The sequence below is a fragment of the Pteronotus mesoamericanus genome, unplaced genomic scaffold, assembly GCF_021234165.1.
Source record: "Pteronotus mesoamericanus isolate MK-2021 breed Mesoamerican mustached bat unplaced genomic scaffold, CSHL_Meso_final scaffold_507, whole genome shotgun sequence".
Lineage (NCBI taxonomy): Eukaryota > Metazoa > Chordata > Mammalia > Chiroptera > Mormoopidae > Pteronotus > Pteronotus mesoamericanus.
The window spans coordinates 4,570,139-4,592,319 of record NW_026555319.1 but is presented as its reverse complement, the minus strand read 5'-3'; the positions used below and the strand labels follow the sequence as shown (position 1 = coordinate 4,592,319).

The following is a 22,181-nucleotide window of genomic DNA, read 5'->3' as shown; positions in this document are numbered from 1 at the left end:
TTTTCTTTCTCAACCTTCGGATCTTGACACAAATGTCAAATCCTGAGTCCCTCCTCCTATGTGGTCCCATGATCCCTCCTAATTCAATCACAAAATGTATGACTCTGGAATTATCTTCTTATGACTGCTTCTCTCTTCCTAGCTGTCTCTTCCGCTAGACTGAGAATTCCAGCCACAACATTTCTTTCGATCATTTAGCAATAATTCTAATGCTCACTAAATTGGGGGAGAGCAAAGAGTTCACCCCCAACCTTCTAGAACAAAGTTCCAAATTGCTGACCTAGGGCCAATGCAACCCAGAGATATGCTTTGTCAGCCTCACACATTGTTTTAGAAGAATTTGAGTTCATGACCAACTTGTAAAAATGGGAACATTTCACATAAAAAATCCATGTGCCCAAGCTCTCCTAAAAACAAAGGATCTGGCTATACCGCCCCAGTCTCCCATGTGGCCCCAGTGGACCAGAGTGGGGCAGAGGCCACCGCTCAGATGGGGCACGTGCCCCCCCAGTTCACCACAGCCCCTCTCCACCTGGCTTACTTCTTCCATGTTAGTAGCCTGGCCCATTTAGGCACTGCGATCCCCCTCAAAGCTTCCAGCGTCCTTAGAAATGCTATTGGTTTTCAAATATTTTAGCTACAGCCCTCTCTTCAAATCATGCAGGGAAGCTCAATGTCTAAAACAATTAACAGTAATAATAGTTAATTTTGATTGGGTGCTTTCTTTGTGTCACAGTTCTGCTTTGGTTGACTCCTAGGGTTGGGGATCAGAACCCCACCAACTCCCATCATGTTCAGCAGGCCCCTAAAAACCTTTGTGGATCCAAGGAAGACAGGTGGAAAAGTCCATTTTAATCCACTATCCTCATTTTACACGTAGGCAAACTAGAGAGAGGAAGGGACACTCCACCTATTCAAACCCCTTCTGGAGAACGTTTGTCTGCAGGTCCTTAGGGAAGACACTCGTGTTGAAAATGTCAGGAAAAGCCCCATAGGGGATCAGTTCTTTCCTCCCAGGGCTACTGGCGGTGTACTCTGTAAGCTATGCCACTCTCAGGCTCAGAGCCAGCTATTTCTCATAGACACGTGCCAGCAACACCCAACTCTGGAGGAGGAGTAGCCCAGCAGAGAGCAGGCGTGTGGACAGAGACCCTCCCCATGTCCCAGTCCAGTCTGAAGTCCTCCTCCAGCCCCGGTGATGTCAGCAGATGTTAACACACTTGCTTTGTTTAGTATGTGCCAGGGCCGTGCTAGGTGCTGGGGGTTCACAGTGGGGATTCATAGAAGGGCTTTGGTTTCTGGCTGTCCTGAGTTCCAGCCCTGGCTTTGTAAATTACTACCTGTATGGATATCAGCAAGCAGCCTAGCCTCTGTGTCTCACTTTCTTCATCTGCAAAATAAGTGTGATACGAATAGTACATAATTCCTAGGATTGTTCTCAGGATTCAGTGAGATGTCTTTTAGCTCATAATAAGAAAATAAGCACAGTGTTTGTTTGTTTTTCTCCACTGCACTTATCAGACGCTGATATTTTTATTTGCATCTTTGTTTGGCTGGCTTCCTTGATGACTCTCCATGAGAGAGGGGCCTTGTCTGTCTTGTTCACCCCTGCTTCCCTGCCTAGAACAATGTCTGGCACAGAGGAGGTGCTCCATAAATATTTGCCTGCTGAATGAATCGCTGTCTTTCATATTCCTGCTCTAATTGCTATTGCCATGATGTGCCCTACCCTGGAGGAGGACAAAGTCAAGTCTGGAACTCCTATGGGAGTAGCCTCGCTGACCTCCACATCCAGCTGTTCACAACAGCCCTGGGCATCGGCTCTGAGTATCACCAACTGGGCTCTGCTCCCTGGACTCACAAACGACACTTGTGTGTCTTCTGGTGAAGAGAGCTACAGCTCTGGAGAGTGAGTTGGTAACTGGGGAAAGAAGAATGAGCAACTGTGCCGAGCAGGGGGAGCCCCCCAGCCTCAAAGCTCCCGCACGACAAAAGCAAGGAGCCCGTGCTCTGCGCTGCTTGGGCCCCCAGGGGAAACCGCTTCTGAGAATGGATGCCCGGGTGGAGCGATAGCATCGATGGCATTTGGGGATGGGAATTCGTGCTCCCTGCGTGCCTTGGAAAACAAAATGAATTTCTCAGGGGAGGGGAAGGGCTTTGCTTTAAAAAAAGAACACACATACACACACACAAGAGAGAAATGAAAATATCAGGATCCAAGAGAGCAGAAGTGTTTGCTGTGTGGGTTGCACTTCCAAGCCCAGCTAAAGGCAAAGCGCAGACCCCCGAAGATGGCAACTGTTGGGGGTCTCCTGGAGAGAGATGAACTTGGGAGGCCGAGGGCAATGGGCCAAAGTGTCTGCAGAACCCAGGACCCGCTCGCAATGCCCGCCCCTGCAAACTCGCTCTTTTCTTCTGGACTCCAGCTCTGACGCGCGAAATCTGCAAATTCTCCCCATTGCTGCACATGCCGGTTCACCTTCGTTCTGGCTAAACTCAGAGTAGCCGTTTCGATTATTATGTAACTCCCGTGTTCAAGAAAGATATTCCAACCATAAGGATGAAAAAAAATTGATGATGGATTAAAAAATTTTTCCCCAACTAAGTTACAGAACGTACAAAAGAATAATACACACACACACAAACACCCGTATTCCCACTACTCAGAAAGAATAACTGTTAACATTTTGATTTTTCTGAGAGAAGTTTTTCCCTTTTCCCCAAGTCCCAGCAAATTTGGATCTAAAATAAGTCAACCTACTTCTCTTTTATTATTCGTTCTCCTTCTCCACCTCTGTCCCAGGTTTATCTGAAGGGCTAAATTCCAGGACCCTCGAATTCCCTCGGTGGACTTCCACATAACAGGTCTGCAAACATCTGGCCCCAGTGAACACTATCTCGCGGAAGCCTCAATCCTTCGATGCACAGCTGCATTTTTTCCCCCCATCCCTAACTCCCGCGTGCAACTTTGCAACTCGCGCTCCCTCCAGGGGGCCTATTTGTGCTGATCGTTTGGCGGAAGGATCCCGCGCGCCGTGGCAGTTACTCTCAACCGTCTCCTCCCCGTTCTCGCGCCCTGGCCACGCCCCCTCCGTGCACCCTATGGTCCATAAAGAAGTGCCGGCCGAGCCGCTGCACTCCCTCGCGCGCATTCGTGCGCCGCCCGAGGCTGGCTAAGGAGTCGGCGGCCATTTTGTTCTTCTCGTGGTTCCAGTGGGGAGAGAAGGAGGAAGCAGGGAGCGGGGCGGTTGGGGGGAACCCACCGCGGCTGCTACCACCGCCGCTGCCACCACCGCCTCTGTGCTCGTGGCTTGGGGAAGGAGGCGTGAGTCCCGGGCGCGAGCCGCCGGCGGCGCCGCTGCGGGAGGGTCGGCGGTGGGAAGGCGATGGCGGATATAGATAAACTCAACATCGACAGCATTATCCAACGGCTTCTGGAAGGTGAAGGGGGCGGCAGGCGGGCTGAGACGAGGCGGGCGGCTGCGGGGGGCGGAGTTCGGGCGCCCGTTGGGCTTGTAACGCCGAGGGGAGTGAGCCCGCGAGTTGACCCTCGGGCCCGGGGCTGCTGCGGGAGGGAGGCCGGCCGGGGTCCCGCACTTGGCCCAACCCGCAGACCCTCCCGGCGGCGCTCATTCATTGCAGTAGGATTCAGCCTTCCTCCTGGCCGTGAAATTTGAAAATTCTGCCTACCCCCACGTTTCCGGTCTGTACCCCCTGGGTCCCCACACACCGGACCAGTCTGTGGAGGAGAGAAGGTTGGGAGCTCTAGTCCTAAACTGCAGGCGTGTTCCGTACTTTCTGGTTACTTGTCCTTTCGGGAAGCGATTTGATGAGGTGTGGGTTTCACCCAGGTGGAGGGCTTCTTTCCTGTCTTGCTCATATTTATACTTTTTGTGGGGCTGGGATCAGGGAAGTTCGTGGCCAGCCTTTGAACATCTCTCAAGGGGCTGCTGAAACCCACCTCCTGCGCTCCCAGATACTCTCTTTAAGTTGTTCTATCCTGACGACGTCTCCGCGCTCTTTTCTGAACGTGCATCTGAAGTTGAAACCAGCGATGATGATAGTTATGGTCTTTCCAAAGTGCTTGGTTCTGTGTTGAGCGCTTTGCGTTCATCTACTAAATTACAATCATAGTGGTAGCCAGCGCTTCCAGGCGTTTGCAGTGTGTCCGGCGCTTTTTGAGCACTTAATGTAGATTTCATTTGATTCTCCCAACAACCTTGCGAGGTAGGTGCTATTATTTTCTCTTTCAAAGCCAACTAAGACACGGGTGAATCACCTGACCAAGGTCACACAGTGACAGATTCGAACCTAGGTAGCCCTGAGCTGGACCTCGTTCAGGTAAACCCATGTGTGAAGTAAGGGGGCTGTCCAGTGGTTAAGCGAAAGTTAAAACAACTTTAGTTTTGGCTGACCCAAGATTGGTGAGGTGCCTGGCAATTGATGCATAATGATGTTGGGGACGGAAGTTCCGATTTTAAGGGGGACGCGGAAGTGAACTGCTCCCCCGCCTTGGGATTCCAGCGCCGGTCTGCTAATGTTAACGTTTTATTCGAAACTTTGGGAGAATTCGAATCTCTTTCTTGATTTGCGCAGTCGATAATGTAGATTTAACTGAGTTTTAACTTTCTTTTTTGCTTTTATGTTGTCCTAAGTATTGGACTACACATGCTGTGAGGTGGATCCGAGCGCATGATGAACAATTGGACAGCTCTGGCTTTTGCAGATCTTTTTTATAAGTCACTATACTGCAGCTCCTGAAAATACCTTATGTTGTTTTTTTTATCCTTTTATACTTAAAAGAAAATTTCTCTGAGTTCCTGAAATGCTCTTGAAGCCTCACCGTCATTTGTGGGTAAAAACCTTGTCATTCATTCAGTACCTGGCATTTATTATAAGAAATAAACAGTACTTTCTATACTAGTTAATACAGTTCTTCAATTTATATGAGGCAACAGTGGGTCAGAAATAGATTAGAACAGTCTGCAATCTGTGGATGAGAAACAGAATTTTAAGATCAGTTAAATCTTGTTAAGTTCTGGGTTGCCCAGAAATTAATATAAAGCAGTAGATTTTAATGCCTCAGGAAAAGGCTAGCTGCACAATTAAATTTTTTTCCTCATCGAGGTTAAATTGACAAAGAAATTGATGATCCATTAGGGATCGATCTCTCTCAAGTTAGAAGATGTTGGCTTTAAATTTTGTAGTTTTTATAATGCCCCCAAAATCTTTTTCTGTAAAAAATTTTAATTAATATATAAGTATATCTGAAAATGGAGGCAATATTAGTTTTGTGACCTTGTTAGAATTCTTTACATGTTCTGAATTGTCTTTTAAAGTGGAGGACTGTACAGGTTAGTTGAGAAGTAGCTGGGTCATCGTACTAAAAAGGCACCTGAAGCGTGAAGTCTCGCCAGGGACGGGCAGCTCAGTTGGTTAGAGTGTCCCCAGTGTGCCAAGGCTGCGGGTTCGGTCTCTGGTCAGGGCAGGTAGAAGCAGCAGCCAATGAATGCATAGGTAAGGGGAACAACAATTGATATTTTTATCTATCAAATTAATAAATTAAAAAATGTGAAAAGTGAGGTCTCAGCCTGGCCATTGTGACTTCAATCCCTGGTCTGGGCACATACAGGAGGAGGCCTCCCATTACATCAGTGTTTCTCCCTTCTCCCTCTGTAAAAGCAGTGGGAAAATGTCCTAGGGTGAGGATTAAAACAATAATAAAGTTGATCTAAACGTGTTTAGATCTTCAGTCACTGCAGCTTTGCAGTTCTAAGCTGCTAGTAGTTTTTCTTCAAGGAAAGTTTCACTTGTGCGACCCATCTGGGGAGCTAGCTCTACTCTGAGCTCTGCCTTGATGACAAAACCTAAAGGTTGTTTTTCCTTCATATAACTAATGTTAGGTTATTTAAATTACTGCAAAGTAAAACTTGGGACATTTTGAGAGAAAATAAGCCAGCCGTTGATTTGGTCTGATATTCCACCTGTGCTGGCAAAAAGTGCAATTTGGTTTTACTTTGTAAGCGACCTCCTTCAGGGAGCTAGCACTTTTCTTGTATAGCTGACAGTTGTATCTTATTTTCACAACCTAACTTGTAAGAAGCATCTTTACTCTGAAGATGGCTATTGTCAAACTGCAAGGCTGTGCCAGGCTCTGCATAATTGCTTGGCTTGCTTTAGCGATTTAAATAAGACCTGTGTCCTGGCCCTTGGAAAGCCTTTACTAATTGAATTCTCTGATGTGTAGGAGTTCAGCTGAAGAGATACTCAGAAACTCTAGTAACCCGTGTGTTTAGCATTTTGGTGTAATAGGAAACATGTTTACATTCTAATGCTAAAAAGACAGGGTCCCTCTGGTCATGAAGATAATAAAGGTCACACATAATGGCCAAAAAAAAAAAAAAAAAAAAAAGCTTAAAATGCTGACCAAGGAAAACAAAAGTGATCTTTCCTGATGACACCTCTGCAATTATTTTTTTCCTTTACATGTCAGATAATTTTAACAGAGGCTTTACTTCTGGTCAATTATCATAAGGCATTTCGTTGATAAAAATAAAGTTTTTACTCATTCCCTAACTTACGAAGTCCGTTGTGAGCCCACCCACCCCGCCCCACTCTTTCCCTCCTGCATGTCAGCTGTGTGCTGCATCCTTTCTTAAGAGGTAAGACAGGAGCTAAGCTTGCATCAGTCCTAAAACACAGCATGGAAAAGATTACTTGAGCGTCTTGCCTGACAGTAGCAGGAGGCCAGCCTTACCTTTTCCAGTTGGGGAAGTGGAGGTGGTGCTGGGCCTTGCATTAGTAGCCCATCTCAGCAAAAGAGGTTGGTGAGATTTTCTCTTTGAAACTGCAGTACTGTAATGGCCTGCAACCTGTTCTGCAAAAGCATGTGCCAGTCAATCCATTTGAATAGGTGCGGATTACTGATCTTGAAGCAGGGAGATGATTGATACTATATGGGCTTGATATTTCACTTCATTTCCAGCTGAGGCTGTTAATAGACCTTACAGATTGGAATGTGAAGGAGATAATGTTTTGATGTGAATTGATTTGTAGATGAGGAAAGTAGAAAGTCTTACTCAAGAGGAATAAGGAATGATTCCATCTCTTTGGAGTTCATAGAATTCTGGGACAAATTTTCATTTTAAGGTCAGACCCCTGTATCAAAAGCACATGAGACAGATGATTTCTTCAGGCGCCTTGATGGTTGTTACCTGCCAGCACCACTGCTCTCTGTGTGGAGGGGAGCGGGTATCACTGCCATCAAGGCTAATGGAAATGAAAACTGTAGACTCGGCTCAGACGTTGAGTCTAATCAGTGGTTTTTATCACAATGGGTTGTTGGACTGGAAAGTTAAACATTTTTCAGTAAGTTGGTTTCGCTGTAGGTGTAGAATACTCACGATACTTGATTGAAAGCAGTGGGCAGTGTTTTGCAGCTGTGTTCTGACTGTCCACCTTGAGAAAGCCGGGTTTCACCTTTAAGTGCCCAAAGGCTAACATTAGCAGCTGAGAAAATCAAAACGGGGCTGTAGGGAGTGAAAACAATTAAGGGAGTCAGAAAATACTACAGAAGTCTTCCTACTGGTGACTGCAACGAAACTAAGTCTTTATATTGTAACATTTGATCTTTATAACACTTTTGTGGAGGGTTTTGTTTGTTTTGTAGAACTCATCAGTTTTTTGTGGGAAAGTTTTAGTGTTGTACATAAATCACTGTTTTGGTTTGAGATGTAATTTTTCTAAATTTTCAAATAAGGCAAGGTTATTCTGTCACTGAAATGAGTATGTGGCATATTCTTACGACTACCACCTACTTTAATAGGATTATCTTAAAACGGCAAAATCCGTGTTGGTTTATATGTATACTGGTTGTGCCAATCAGGTTTTAAAACTTGGTTATAGCTCGGCTGGTACCCTTTTTTTGGTATATGCTGTTCCTTTAATAATGACCTTTCAAAACAGTTAAGGTGCCTTTAATTGAGGGGCAAGGAGAATAGTTTTTCATTCCTCACAATCCTAAAGTCATTTTGAAAAAATTTTTTTTACATTATTGTATTTATTCCATTACCATTTATCCCTGCTGTATTCTCTTCCACCTCCCCCCACTTAAATCACCAGCCACACTGTTGTGCACGTCCATGAGGCCTTTTTTTCTCTTTTGCTCGATTTCTCAATCCCCCTCCATCTACCACCCCCCAATTCCAAAGTCATCTTAAATTTCCTTCCATAGTTTTCTTCCTTCCTTCCCTCTCTTTGTCTTCCTCCTTCTCTCTTTCTCTCTTTCTTTTTGATAATATAAAACTTTATTTTTAACAAGGGTCCTGATGATTCCAGGTTTTGATTGAAAGTATGGTTTCAGAAAGCACTTTTAAGCTTCATTGTATCAGATGGCATATACCATAAAGTTAAATTACAAATAATATAATTGAAAAAAGTAATTTCCTTATATAAACTATTAATAGTTACCTAAATACAATATGGTTTTTAAAATGAAATCATATGTATACATTGTATTCCTGAAGATGAGTGCATTACTCAAAAGCTATACAACATTAACAGCAAATCCAAATGTGAACAAAGATATTTCCCTGAATTCCATGTTTCACTGAGCATCAAAAACCACCAATCTTTTAGACCTTTTCTTGTGCATTATTCTGTATCCACATTCTCTGCATATGATTGGACCCCTGGATTTTATTTCATTTTTCTGTGTGATGTTCTCCACAGATACATACCATTGGCTGCTGCTCTGGGGGTTGGACGTCCTTCTGGGTGTCCATTGTCAGTCCCGCGTAGCTTTGAGGGACTTGTCGCTCTGTGCTTCCCAGTGGACTTGTACTTTGTCCTTGTGTTCCTTCCATAGTGTCTCATCTGCTTTGCTCGTTTCCAGGCAACGTCAGAAAAGTCAGTGTTGCTTGAGAAAGAATGCTGTCGTTACTGATAATCAAGAACATTTCTTTTATTGTTTCAAGATTTTATCAGTTTTCAGTAAAATTTCGTGGAAGTTTATCATGAAATCAGTGATTTGCCAGATAAAGTGGTAAGTTTGTACAGAACAGCCATAATGCATTTTTCTGAATCAACACTTCCAGCCAGATGAAGAAAAGCTTTTACACAAATCATATGTGAAAGGTCTAAGGTGAATGAGAAACATTCCATCTGGAGAATGGACTTTTTGTTCACTGGAATAATTTGGATTCTGTTGACAAAAGTGGAAATAATTTGATATGCACCATTTGAACTAATACTCAGGAAGTTATTACCCTGGGGTGACAGTCTTTGAATTTCTCACGTAGGAGTCTCATTTCTGTAGGTTTCTCCCATAATGCTCAGCACAATGAAGGCTTTACACCTCGAAATGAGTATGGACTGATGTTTATTGAGCAGAGATGTACTGTTTGTATTTTTCTTTTTAGCTAACAGATAAAATAGAGATAGTCAAGCCTTTGTCTTTAATGCCGTTTTTAAATAAGATATTTATGTTTGTTTTTAGAGAAGGGAAAGGAGGGAGAAATGGACACATCAATGTGTGGTTGTCTCTTGCGCGCCCCCCCTGCTAGGGACCTGGCTTGCAACCCAGGCATGAGCCCTGCACTGGTAATCGAACCAGCAACCCTTTGGTTCATAGGCCGGTGTTCAGTCCACTGAGCCACACCAGCTAGGGCGCATTTTTAATGGTATTGAAATGTCGTTAAGGTGAACTTTTAAACTTTTATAGTCTTATTGGAAGGCTAGTTCTTCTAGCTGTAGCGCTTGTAACAACCTCCAGTTACCCAGTTCATCTTATTTTCTACATCTTGCACTAGAGTGTAAGCTTTTTGAGAAGTACAAGGTTCTTGTCTAGCCTGTTGCCAGGGTCAGGTGCCCAGCAGTTACTCCGTTGAATGTTGACTCATGGTGAATAATTATTGATAGTCTTAACAGATTGCATGACTGCATTCAATATCATGGATATTTAATGCCTCCCATTTATAAGAATGCCTTATGATCTTATATTCCATATCAATTTTTTCTTAGGAAGCATTGACTATATATTGGGGTTTTAGTAGTAAAAACTCCATTGGTTTGGAAGTGTCATGAAGAACAAATTCTTACTTGGGACGGTGGTATAGTGGAGGCATCACTGAACCAGAGTCACTGTCCTCCTTCCAAGCTCTGACCTCGGACCAAGTCACTGAAGCTCTCCCAGCCTGTAACATGGAGAAGTGACCGTGCCTAATCTTGCAGGACTGCTGAGGATCAGCTGGCAGTGTAAAGCCCCTCAGCACGGTGCCCAGCACATGGGAAGTGCTCAGCAAATGTTACCTACACCTAATAAATAATTCTATTTGATGGACAGTGAAAATAGGGAGGTAGATATTTATGTTATTGGCTGATGTGGCCGTTTTTTAAAGAAATAACTACAGTACACACCCCTTTTTGAATCTTTATTTTCTGTTAGACACATTGTATTCAATGTGAAGAGTAATCCTGTATTTTCACAACTAGGAAAACGAGTAAAGATTGATGGGAAATACACATACAGTCTGGAATGCATGTTTAATTCTAACATCACCGGTCAACAGTACTTAGGGATTTATCCAGACTTCATGTATGCAGCACATTTTGAGTGCCTGCCATGTGCTGGCTATGAGCCTGTACACTGAAGAGCAGGTGGTGTGTTCTTGGGGTTTGCATTCCCCCTGGGGGTCCAGATGAAAAGGTAGAAGCAAACCTACAATTACAATACAAAGTTCAGTGTGTGTTGGGTGTGTCTGGCTGCTGAGAGCTTCAGCAGTAAACGCAGGCTCCTGAAAAGAGGAGCTGGATAGGAGAACCTGGAAGAATGAGCAGTACTTGCCAGTTGGTAGGAGATGGTGTTGGGGCAGAATTTCTATTTTTATAATTTTATCCTTGAGCTAATTGTAGGGAATTTTAAAAGCTTTGAGACCATGCTGTTTTTCCAATGAGCAGGGTTCATCATGTATAGAATACATTAATTTGTTATGGGAAAACTCCACATTAAGAATAATTTTTAATTGTTAGTAATATTTCTTTTTACCAATCTCTGTGTGCACTCCCACTTAGGACAAACAGAATTAAGAGAACCAAAACCACCATAAGCTACATCTATAATAAGAGTGCATTCATATAAAAGGTACAGCCTGCCTTCTGTATAGGTGTAAGTCAGTTTTTACATATTCTCCTGAAGGACTTAGAGTGGACTGTTCATTCACAAATGTGGGGCTCTGCCGAAAACGATCCAGGTTGAAACCAGAAGCTTCCAGGAGTCCCTTTTAAGCCAAAAATAAAATTTTTTGCTGGGCATTCAGCCAAGTTTCTGGCTGACTTGTGGTAAAATCACTAATGATTGGGGTTTTCTGACCAGTGAATCGGGGATCACACCGTCTTTCCAAACAGGAGTGTTTCTTGAGTTCCCTGCTATGTGTATGTTTAGAGAGAAAAAAATTACTGTGGAAAAACCATTTTTTGTTGTTCAGTTGTTATTGTACTATATATGCATTTGTTTTGTATTTTCCCTCAAAGGTTATCATTGCTATGCTTTCTCTTTAATTGCTCCCCATTTCATAATATTTTGATCAGACTGGCTGGTCACTTATTCAGTTACATTGGAGTTGAAAGTGGTGATTTGCCCAAGGCTATAGAACCAGTACAGAAACTTGGGCTCCCAATCCAGCATGCTCTCAGCATTCTCTTTGTGTGTTTCAAGAGTTTGATCCCTCCCAGTTGTCCTCCTTTCTTGTTCATTACTTTTCATTGGGGAGGGAAAAAAATACCCTCTATACAGTTTAATTTCTGCTCAAAACTTGTTTCTTCAGAAAATTCAGGGTTTCACTGACTGTTCAGGCGGATGGATGGCTTTGCCTAGGGCAGAGTTTTTCAAACCTTGGGCACAGCCTTTTTTTTTTTTTTTTTTTTTTTAATGAGGAAAAATGTCCTCAAAGATCAGGTTTTTGAACTTGTAATTTTTATTACTCTGTAATGTTATTTAGGTACTCAAGAACAAAGCTAGATACAAACCAGTTAAACCTATTGCTTGTATTTGGCTATTAGGCCAAATGATTTTTTAATTTGAATACAAAGCCTCCAAAACCAATAAAATTTAATTTAGCAACATTGATTTAATCTGATGGATTTTGTGGTTTTGCTAGAAGTAAATCACTTTTTATTGGGTTTAACAGTAGAAAGATGCAGGCTTATGTTCCATATTTAGTCTGGCCCTGCGTTTTCGCTTCATTTCTAATTCAGAGAATGCTTGCTTTCATAAATCTTTTGTGAAGACTTTGATTACAAGTTGAGGATGATCAATCCCCCCGTATTTAACCAGACTGTGCCAGCATGCAGGCCACTTCTTAACTGTAAAATTAAGGTAAATTTAGCAAATCAGTGCTATTCAATCTGTCTAATCTGCCACAACTGGAATCCAAACAGAAAATTTCATTTCCTTCTACCACCTACAGGCTGATAAAATGAACTGTTACAAGGCCAGAGGAGGTCTTGTGCTTCATTTTGATAGTGAGTAGAACTCAGAGTGCTCTGGTGTTGTGCCTTTCTGTGCCTTTTTATCTGTTCACATTACTAGGAAACCTTCCTTACAGCACAAGCTGACACATCCTTTGCCCTGTAAAGGCATGATTGTATTTAAAGATGCAGGCCCAGAAATTGTACAGCCAAATATATACAGTAAGCTTACAGTGTATTTTACTGAAGTGAAAACGCTTAAATTTTTTCATAGATATTAAATCTGGGGCCGTTGAGGAGACTCCCAGGTCATCTGAAGAACACTGATTTAGGGGAGGGGAGCCTGAGCGATTCCAGTCTCACATTTTAAAACAAGGAATTCTTAGAACCAGCCCAGTAACTTGACAATCTCTAAAATCTTCTGCTGTACAAATACTAATTCATTTATAAGGCTGGAGAGGAAAAGACAAGACAAGAGGGAAAAAGAGCTAGCCTGGTGGGCGGGCTGTCGGCGAACAAGGCCGATTTGTGTGGCTTGGGTGCAGAGCTGAGGCCTTGCGCCCCAGGGAGTCTGATTTCAGCAAGTAGTACAAGGCCCTGCTGGCAGTCCTCATCCACGGGCTGTCCCGGATGAATCCTGACTTGGTATAAAAGGTGTCAACTGAATGATCTCTGAAATCCTGGGTAAGACTTAAGATTCGAATTAGGCACTAAACGCGTGTTCTTTGTAAAAATATCTTTTCAGATAATTTTTTACATTCAATTGTATTTTGACTTAATTTGACTGATTGGAGTTTTTCTCCCCTACAGTGAGAGGGTCCAAGCCTGGTAAGAATGTACAGCTACAGGAGAATGAAATCAGGGGACTGTGCTTAAAGTCCCGGGAGATCTTTCTCAGTCAGCCTATCCTACTAGAACTTGAAGCGCCACTCAAGATATGCGGTAAGTGTTCGCACACTGGCAGTCCTTTTTGGTTATGTGATTGAGGCTGATCAGGTCAAGGATGTCTAGACGGCCTTGTGTTAGCCCGCAGGGCTACTAACTGTTTATGCATAACCTGGGACTCCTTACAATTAAGTTGAGCAATTGTAGCTTAGAATAAATACTTCTAATGGTTTTAGTTTATTTAAGATGTGCTTCAGATTTTCTAAAAATCATTGTGGAAGGAAAGAAATGAAGCAGAATGGAGAGCTAAGAAAAGGTCTGAACTATGTGAATATATAGAAGTTACATTTAAGCTTAAAGTAGAACTGGTTATGCCTAAAAATAGACCTCCTTCCTTGGTGCCGCTTTATAGTTTACTCTTTATACATGATAGAAGCAGATAATCTGTGTAACTCAACTTTTATCTGACTAATGCTGTATTCTTCTAGCATATTTGACTGCACCAAGAAAGCTTGTATGCATCTTTTTTAAAGTGAATGCTCTTTGGCACTGTCTGCTGGGGGGATTGCGAGCCAAATGGACAGTTGGTGGTTGCTACGCATTTGTACCCTTGTGCCCCTGGGGCCGGGGCTTGCTGCCGCAGCGCCCAGAGACTGAGCTGTCAGAGAGCTGACGGTGGTCACTGGCCTGAAAGGAGAGCCATGTTACTTGGCAGGAAGGCCTGCCTAGGCATTAATAACCCTTTCCACAAAATAAATTCTTAATTAGTTGAGTTGTGTGTGAGATTCTGGGCATGCACTTAAAATTTTTATTAAGCTCAGTTGAACTAAGATTAGAAACTAGTGTTAGCTGTCAAATTTAACTCATTAGAGGGCATGCCACTGCAGTGAATGTTAAAGAGTAGCTTTGTTAATGAACTCTAAGTATGAAGACATTGCGTAACAAAATCCTTGCTTCTAGGTGATATCCATGGGCAGTACTATGATTTGCTTCGGCTTTTTGAGTACGGTGGCTTCCCACCAGAAAGCAACTACCTGTTCCTTGGGGACTACGTGGACAGGGGGAAGCAGTCACTGGAGACGATCTGCCTCCTACTGGCGTACAAAATCAAATACCCCGAGAATTTTTTTCTCCTCAGAGGAAACCACGAATGTGCCAGCATCAATAGAATTTATGGATTTTATGATGAGTGTAAGTACTTTTGTATCTAAGGAAGGGTCACTGACATTGAGATACTTGGTCAAAAAGTGGCAGTTCTGTTGTGTGAGAGTTTAGATGCAGTGTTCGAATCTCTCACTTACTGTCGCATTAACTTGTTTTTATAGAGTTGTGCAGCCATCACCACAACCCCTAGGCAAGCACTAACCTGCTTCTGTCACTGTAGATTTACCTTTTCTAGATAGTTCATATAAATGGAATCTTGCAGTGTACAAATAATTACTTTTGAAATTTGTAATGTTGTAGCTTTTTTTATTCTAGCACATTTGCACACAGGAAAAATGTCAGCTACTGTCCTAAAATGTGCTGAAATAGAAATGCAAAAATGTTTTTAAAAATTATTTGTTTTATTTTACATACTGTGGTCCATTTTGGGTTCTTAATTGAAGGTGCAGGTTGAGTTGGTAATTGACAGAAACAAGATTCTTAAAGCCGTGAAAATAATCAGTTTTGTCAGAGTTTTTTATTGTTGTTGTTTAAGTGAAATGTTTAAAAAAGAAAGTTTTGAGTCCTTACCGCCACCCTCCTTTTGTGCTCATCATTTCTTCAGGAGAGGGTTCAGGCTGAGAGGACAGGGGAGGTTAAGGAATTTGAGCCACAGACACTTCCCGGTGTGATTCTTACAAGACCAGTAAAGCGTTGTCGTGTTCGCATTCCCCTCGAATGTGCAGTTGGTCCTTGAACAACACGGGTTTGAACAACACGGGTTTGAACTGCCCGGGGCCACTTACCCTTGTATTTAAAATTGTCAACGGTGTATGTGGAGGGCTGACTTAAGTTACATGTGGCTTTGGAGCCCCTGACTTTCCTGTTGTTTAAGGATCAGCTGTAGCCATAACCTGTTTCCTCGGGGGGGGGGGGTGTTCCATCTCCATTTCACAAAGGTGTATTCAGGTGGCTTTTTGTTTGCTTAGTCTCTGGTCTTGCGCCCCAGCTAACAGGTGAGGTGGGAGGGATCATAAGGAGAAAAATTTGGGTTCACTACTTCTTAGATACTGAAACGAGAGGCAGGCATTGTTGTAGGTATTTGTAAGAGGTGTTACTTTTTAGAACAGGTTAAGGAAGGGGTTTTCTTTTATTGCTGTTAGCTCAGCAAGTACTTTGAAGTTTTCATTGACGTTCAAATCCAGAGGATCTCTGTTGTGCCATATATCCTAGGATGAGGATATCAGCTACATCATCTTCATTTTCTGTTTAATGCGGAGGCCTTTAAAATGATTTAGAAGGTCAGCATAGGTTTGGTCATCAAGACTAAATTACTGATTTTACAGGCAAGCTATAAATAAAAGCATAGTTTTTGTTTACTTAAAAGGTCATTAGAACCTTGCTTTGGGGGAAATTGTCCTGAGAGAATGAATCTGTAGAACACTAGTCTTCTTTAACCATCCTAAAATTTTCACAGGTAAAAGAAGATATAACATTAAGCTATGGAAAACTTTCACAGACTGCTTTAACTGTTTACCGATAGCAGCCATCGTGGATGAGAAAATATTTTGCTGTCATGGAGGTATGTGGGTTGATTTTAATTCCAAGTGGAACTATAGGGTTTTTGATCCCTTCTAAAGGGCAAACTTTGACATTCAAGAGTTTTCACTGGGCTGACTTCTTGTCAGGTAACTCGCTTTCGTTGATCAGGGGGTCCACTGTGGCACATCCAGGATCATTTGGATAGAAGACTGAACTAAGCAATTAAGTTGTTACAGGGAATTCTAGGCTCTGTAAGTTTGATTTGAAAACAGCAGAAAGTATTTACAAAATGGACAGCAGTTAATATGCTGTACCTTAAATCTTCTAGAATACTGAAAACGCGAGTAGTCTTTCTCGATTTGTTTTTGATCATCTCCTTTCAAAAGTATTCCTGACTTGGATTTTAAGTTATGCTGCTTTGCCCAGTGGTTGTGCTTTGTATAATGTAATTAAAATAGTGATTACAAAGGGAGTATCTTTTTATTTGCAGCCATAAAATTGAAGAACCACAATATATTTTAATAAAGTCATTGTCCTTGTCCCCCTATACTTACACTGGTTTGGTAGAACTGGGCGTGTGATTCTTTTTCTTTTTTCTTTTTTTTTTTTAAGATTTTATTTATTTGTTTTTAGAGGGGGGGAAGGAAGGAAGGAAGAAAGGGAAACATCGATGTGCAAGAGAAACATAGATTGGTTGCCTCTCTCATGCCCCTACTGGGGACCTGACCCACAACCCAGGCATGTGCCCTGACTGGAAATTGAACCAGCAACCCTTTGGTTTGCAAGCCAGCACACACTCCACTGAGCGACACCAGCCAGGGCTGGGTACGTGTTTCTTAACTAAGCTGAGAGTCATCCACATCTGAGCTGGTCTGGTAGATTTTATGGTCCTTGGACAGCACGTGTTTCCTAGAAAGCGACATCACCCCTGAGCATCTGTAGCCTCTATGCCCAGTAATTGCAAATGGTTAATAATAAAATTGAAAATGTACAGTGTTCATTATTGTCATAACTGGGGAGGCTCTCAGGATTGGAGCACTAGCTTTTAAGTCACTGGATTTTAAATTGATAGGGTTCTATATGTTGAAGTAACTGTTTCCATAGACTGTGCCCACAGATTAGTGCATACAATAAATTCCAGTGCTTATTCAATATTTTTTTAACCAAAAATAAGAAAACATTCCCACAGATTTAATTCAGGTCTTCATGTTAGAGCCGCTGAGTCTATGCACAGAAAATGAAACTGTTGAAAGTGCCACTTTAAAGTTTTTTTCTTCAAATTTTTCTCATTTAATAGGTTTATCACCAGATCTTCAATCTATGGAGCAGATTCGGCGAATTATGCGACCAACTGATGTACCAGATCAAGGTCTTCTTTGTGATCTTTTGTGGTCTGACCCCGATAAAGATGTCTTAGGCTGGGGTGAAAATGACAGAGGAGTGTCCTTCACATTTGGTGCAGAAGTGGTTGCAAAATTTCTCCATAAGCATGATTTGGATCTTATATGTAGAGCCCATCAGGTATTGATTTTGAATTTTACATGTACACTTACGAGCATGTGTGTGAGCACAGATTCTCCTTGTTGATTTTGGTGGGTAGGTATTGCTTATTTATACGACATGTCTCTGGAAGTTGCGTATTTATACAACATGTCTCTAGAAGTTGACCTGCAGGATGTCAGGCTCAACAGGAAACGGAAGAATGGTTTTATTCATCTAAAATTTGCACCTACTTATACTGAAAACATTTTCTCTCCAAGGTGGTTGAAGATGGATATGAATTTTTTGCAAAGAGGCAGTTGGTCACTCTGTTTTCTGCACCCAATTATTGTGGCGAGTTTGACAATGCAGGCGCCATGATGAGTGTGGACGAAACACTAATGTGCTCTTTTCAGGTAGAGGATGTTTCAGCATGGTTTCCTTTTGTTTTGTCTGGATTTTACTGAGTAAAAAAATTAATTGGGACTTTCTGCCTGCTGTTTATTTATGTTAAATAGACTAAATTTTTCTTTTCCCTTAACTATTACTTACCCTAGTTCAATAATGAGTAGACCCCTTTCAAAGAAAAAAAAAATCATATAACCTTTCCCCCAGTGTCAAATTTAACTGTTCTTGCATTATTTAAATAGGAAAAAAAAAACCCACCACTACATTAGGTCTTTGTGCTGTGGCTCCTTTACTGTAAACCTAAAACCACCGTGTCACTGGAACATTCAGCCAGAATTAAATCACCACTTGCATGTGAACCCCAACTGCCATGTGCCAGATGTGCTGTGATTACTCAGTTCTCCCATCACTTTTCTATAGTGCAGTTTCTACTAAACATCTTTTGATTCACCATGACATCATTTCGCTTTCACTCGGCACAAAAGCACCATTTACACGAAGTAAAGGCTGCTTCTCAGTCTTTTTTCTCACTCACTCACGTCAAATTTGTACGACTTCAAGCTAGCCCAGTCATAAACACAAACAGAGCTGGTGGGGTCACATGGCAGTCATTAGTTAAATGGATTAAAACAATTTTTCTTACACCAATTACCAGGGAGAACTTGCAGCACCCAGAGATTGTGAGAGGAAGGACCCTCTAGGTGGCTGAGGAACGCCCTTGTGTAACACTTTCTCTCCTTATATCCGAAGGCTTAGCCTAAAGATTCTACAAAGTGTGACTTCAGAAAATTGTCGTATTTTTTCCCAGATTATATTTACTTATTCATCATAGCATATGTTACCAAAATGTATGTCAGCTTGGTTCATGTTCATATGCTATTGGGGCTTTTAAAGTGGCAGTTTTAAAGTCAAAACATTTCTGAACAAAAGATTTGAGTGGGATTTAAGGGATCTTAAGAAGACCATGGGGTTGAGTATATTTCCTAAAATGCACTGTCTCCTTTATCTTTGCAGATTTTAAAGCCTGCAGAGAAAAAGAAGCCGAATGCCACGAGACCTGTAACACCTCCAAGGGGTATGATCACAAAGCAAGCAAAGAAATAGATGTCATTTTGACACTGCCTGGTTGGGACTTGTAACATACAGTATATAACCTACATTTTTAAAACTGTCATGTGTATTGGTCAGCTTGCTCAAATAGTGTTTGTGGGGCCCTCCCTTCCATTTTTGAGTTAATGAATGGCATTTGCTGGTTATAACAGCAAATGAAAGACTTCACTCCCAAGGAAAAAATGTTTTGTTTTTAATTTTTTTCTTTCCCCAAATTTAATGATAGTGTTAAAGCTGTACACCCCAGGACAGTTTATCCTGTCTAAGGGGTAAGTGTACAATTGTCTCTTTTTTTAATTTAGTACAACCCATGAATAATGTAAATGCTTGTTTTCTTTAGGATACAAAGAGAGCCCTAGGGTGCTCAATCTGTACATGTTATTGTCATAAAATGCATCCTGTTGATACAAACCACTGTGAACTTTTTTTTTTTTTAATTTTAAGAATTTGTTTCAAAGGGATTGCTTATTTCTCATTGTCTTGTCATGTTCAGACTGGTTTTTATAGCTACCAACAACCTTAGGAGTAGCTTTCAGCCTCGCCAGCAGCACTGGCGTAATGTGTATTTAATTAAAGCACACTTTCCTCTACCGTACACTTACAATGACGATTAAAGCCATTATTCTAAATGTTTGTGACTCTTTCCTAAAGCCAAAGTTTCTGTTGAAGATGTGTATTGACACCCCCCCCCCTTACAAGGTGGTGTGACTGTGTACTCGGACCACCTTCTTGAGGATTCAAAACCAGGTTTTTATGTTTGAATAGCAATTAGTAACATAGTGCAGTTTAAGCTATTAATGATTAAAGTTAATAACATTTTATACAATTTCCATATAGTCTATTCATTAAGTAATCTTTTTACAGTTGCATCAGGCCTGAACCCGTCCATTCAGAAAGCTCCAAATTATAGAAACAATACTGTTCTATACGAGTGACCGATTATGCTTTCTTTGGCCTACAGTCTTTACTCTGCGGTGAAGTTGAGGCTTATAAGTCAAAACCAAGGAACTAACTATCCACCAGTTTATACAGAACTTAAATTATCTGTGACTTTTTTAAACTACGATCTGTTAAAAAGAAATGTTTCAACAGATGACCATGTACAATACCATGTGATGAAAGTGAATTCAGACTTATTAAATGACAAACTTGTTAAATCCTCTCAGTGTCTACTTAATCAGCACAATACACAAAGGAGAACTGTTGATGGCGTATGGAATAGAGTTTAATGAATAAATTGCTCTGGAAATCACACATTTCAATTTGAATCTGTCTTCCTTAAAATAGTCTGTTTTTCCAAGATGGATTTTAATATGGCTGCTCAAGTTCTTTGAGTTTTAACCTGGATTAGTGGGGAGGTGAGGTCCTGGCCCAATAGCCCCGTTGGTTAGAACAGCATCCCAGTACGCCAGGATTGTGGGTTCCATCCCCGTCGGGGCACATACAAGAATCAACCAGTGAGTGCATGGATAAGTGTAACAACAAATTGGTCTCTCTCTCTCTACCTCTCTAATTTTAAAAAATTTTACAGGGAGGGGTATAGAGCTGGGGATCTGCATGAGGGCAAAAAAGGAAGGTTTGGGCACATGTTTAGGTATGTAGAAAACATTGAGCTTCACAATAAAGTAAGTTACAGGGTTGAGTTCTGTTTGCCCATTTCCCACATCTTGGCAAAGAGACCCAAAACCCAGTCATTTAGACCAGTTAGTTCAAATCTGCGTTGATGACTGTTTTCAGTTCTGCAAATCAGATGTGCACACCAGCCTAGGGCCAACAGAATATACCCTCTGCCCCGGGCTTTTCCTCACCTGTAAAATAACAAGGATGCGCACTGATGGGACTGCGAAGACAACGCACAAAAAGGTGCCTATAGCTCGGCTCACACGTTCAGTAAACTTCTAAAATACCAAAATATTTCTAAGACATCCATGGCAATGCAAAGTTATATCAGGAAAACTTGTTCTGAGCACAGGCAAGTTAATTTCCACGTATCCTTGCTGGATTAGGGCGGTGAGCTTCAGGTGAGTGAAAGGTGTACCGGTGCTGTCCGTGCTCACGCCAGCCTAAGGCAGAAAATACTCAAAAGTTCCAGCATTCTTGAAGTAGCGCATGATGGAGCAAAGATTCCGTCTGACTGGTACAATTGCTTCAGTGACTGAAACAGGCATGGCCTTCGGATTTATTGCCGATACCAATAAACTTGAATTAACAGGCATTTTGGTTGTGAAAATTACATTTTGTCAGTTAATTGGAAGTAAAAATACACAGCAAAGGTAGGTTTACAACTTCACATGAGAATACAAGAATAAACTTTCACAGCAGTAAACCTCTTCCCCACTCAGTTACAGGATTAAATAAAGCATTGAGTTCATTATGAAAGCTTATAATCAAATAGTTTAAGCAATAATTTAATAGGAAGATAGATTATTACCTAGATAAGTTTAGGAAGAACTTTGAGCTAGCAAAAGTTTGTAAGAATCAAGGTATGCAAATACTGGAAATTAATCTGTGGCAAGTCTTTTAAGTACTTCCAAAAATACTCAAGATTTGAGGTACTGTACAGTACTTGAAGGGATTGTGTAAAATGGAGCTGTCTCCAAACCAATTTTTTTCCGAAGTCTGGGAATTGAGAAAGACAGTCTTAATATTGGGGGGCAACCTCCAGTGTGGTAGGAGGGCCAGCCAGGAAACCACCCATCCCCCCCAGCCTCAGGCTGGAGCTTCTATTTGGTATTACAAACAACACAGAAGCAGTAAAGTGCCTGATGGTGCTAAGAAAGGATTGTTGCTGCCCAATGTCAGACTTTGGAAAATGAAAACAATTCTAATAATTGTAAGACATGGATTTTTTTTGGATAGATTTCAAATTTATTATTGCATCCCAACCAATTCTCTAATAATGATATTGGCAGAGCCCAATATTGAATTGTAATAATCATTCAGCCAAGAGGTGTATTTGGTGCACCTGTAGAAAAAACTTGAGCCACTCAAAAATGCTTGTTCCTTTTTTCTTCCAGCCACCCAATTAGCACAGTACCAATATCATGTGTCCCAGAGAGGACCAGCCCACAAAGCAGTTGTGCAGGGCTGACAAACAGGAGAACAGTAACCAGTCATTATGTTCTTGGACATACTGGCTGCTTGACCTT

The 22,181-nt window shown here is 41.7% G+C and overlaps 1 protein-coding gene and 1 pseudogene across 1 annotated transcript; one reads left to right on the top strand and one right to left on the bottom strand.

The window, feature by feature from the left end:
- The first annotated feature begins 3,167 nt into the window (after window positions 1–3,167).
- Window positions 3,168–20,286, top strand: PPP1CC (protein phosphatase 1 catalytic subunit gamma). Its single transcript, XM_054594253.1, has 8 exons — window positions 3,168–3,441; window positions 13,276–13,407; window positions 14,311–14,541; window positions 15,971–16,075; window positions 17,333–17,556; window positions 17,796–17,930; window positions 18,937–18,997; window positions 19,897–20,286. Exons 1-8 carry the CDS (start codon window positions 3,387–3,389, stop codon window positions 19,965–19,967), a joined length of 1,014 nt encoding a protein of 337 aa, XP_054450228.1. The 5' UTR covers window positions 3,168–3,386; the 3' UTR covers window positions 19,968–20,286.
- LOC129087373 (DNA-directed RNA polymerases I, II, and III subunit RPABC4-like) lies at window positions 8,513–8,783 on the bottom strand (annotated as a pseudogene).
- Window positions 20,287–22,181: the final 1,895 nt, after the last annotated feature.

Coding starts and splice junctions, on each gene's coding strand:
- PPP1CC (XM_054594253.1), top strand. CDS start 3,387: ATGGCGGATATAGATAAACTCAACATCGACAGCATTATCCAACGGCTT. Junction 14,542..15,970: donor TTATGGATTTTATGATGAGT/GTAAGTACTTTT, acceptor AAATTTTCACAG/GTAAAAGAAGATATAACATT. Junction 18,998..19,896: donor ACCTGTAACACCTCCAAGGG/GTATGATCACAA, acceptor ATCTTTTTACAG/TTGCATCAGGCCTGAACCCG.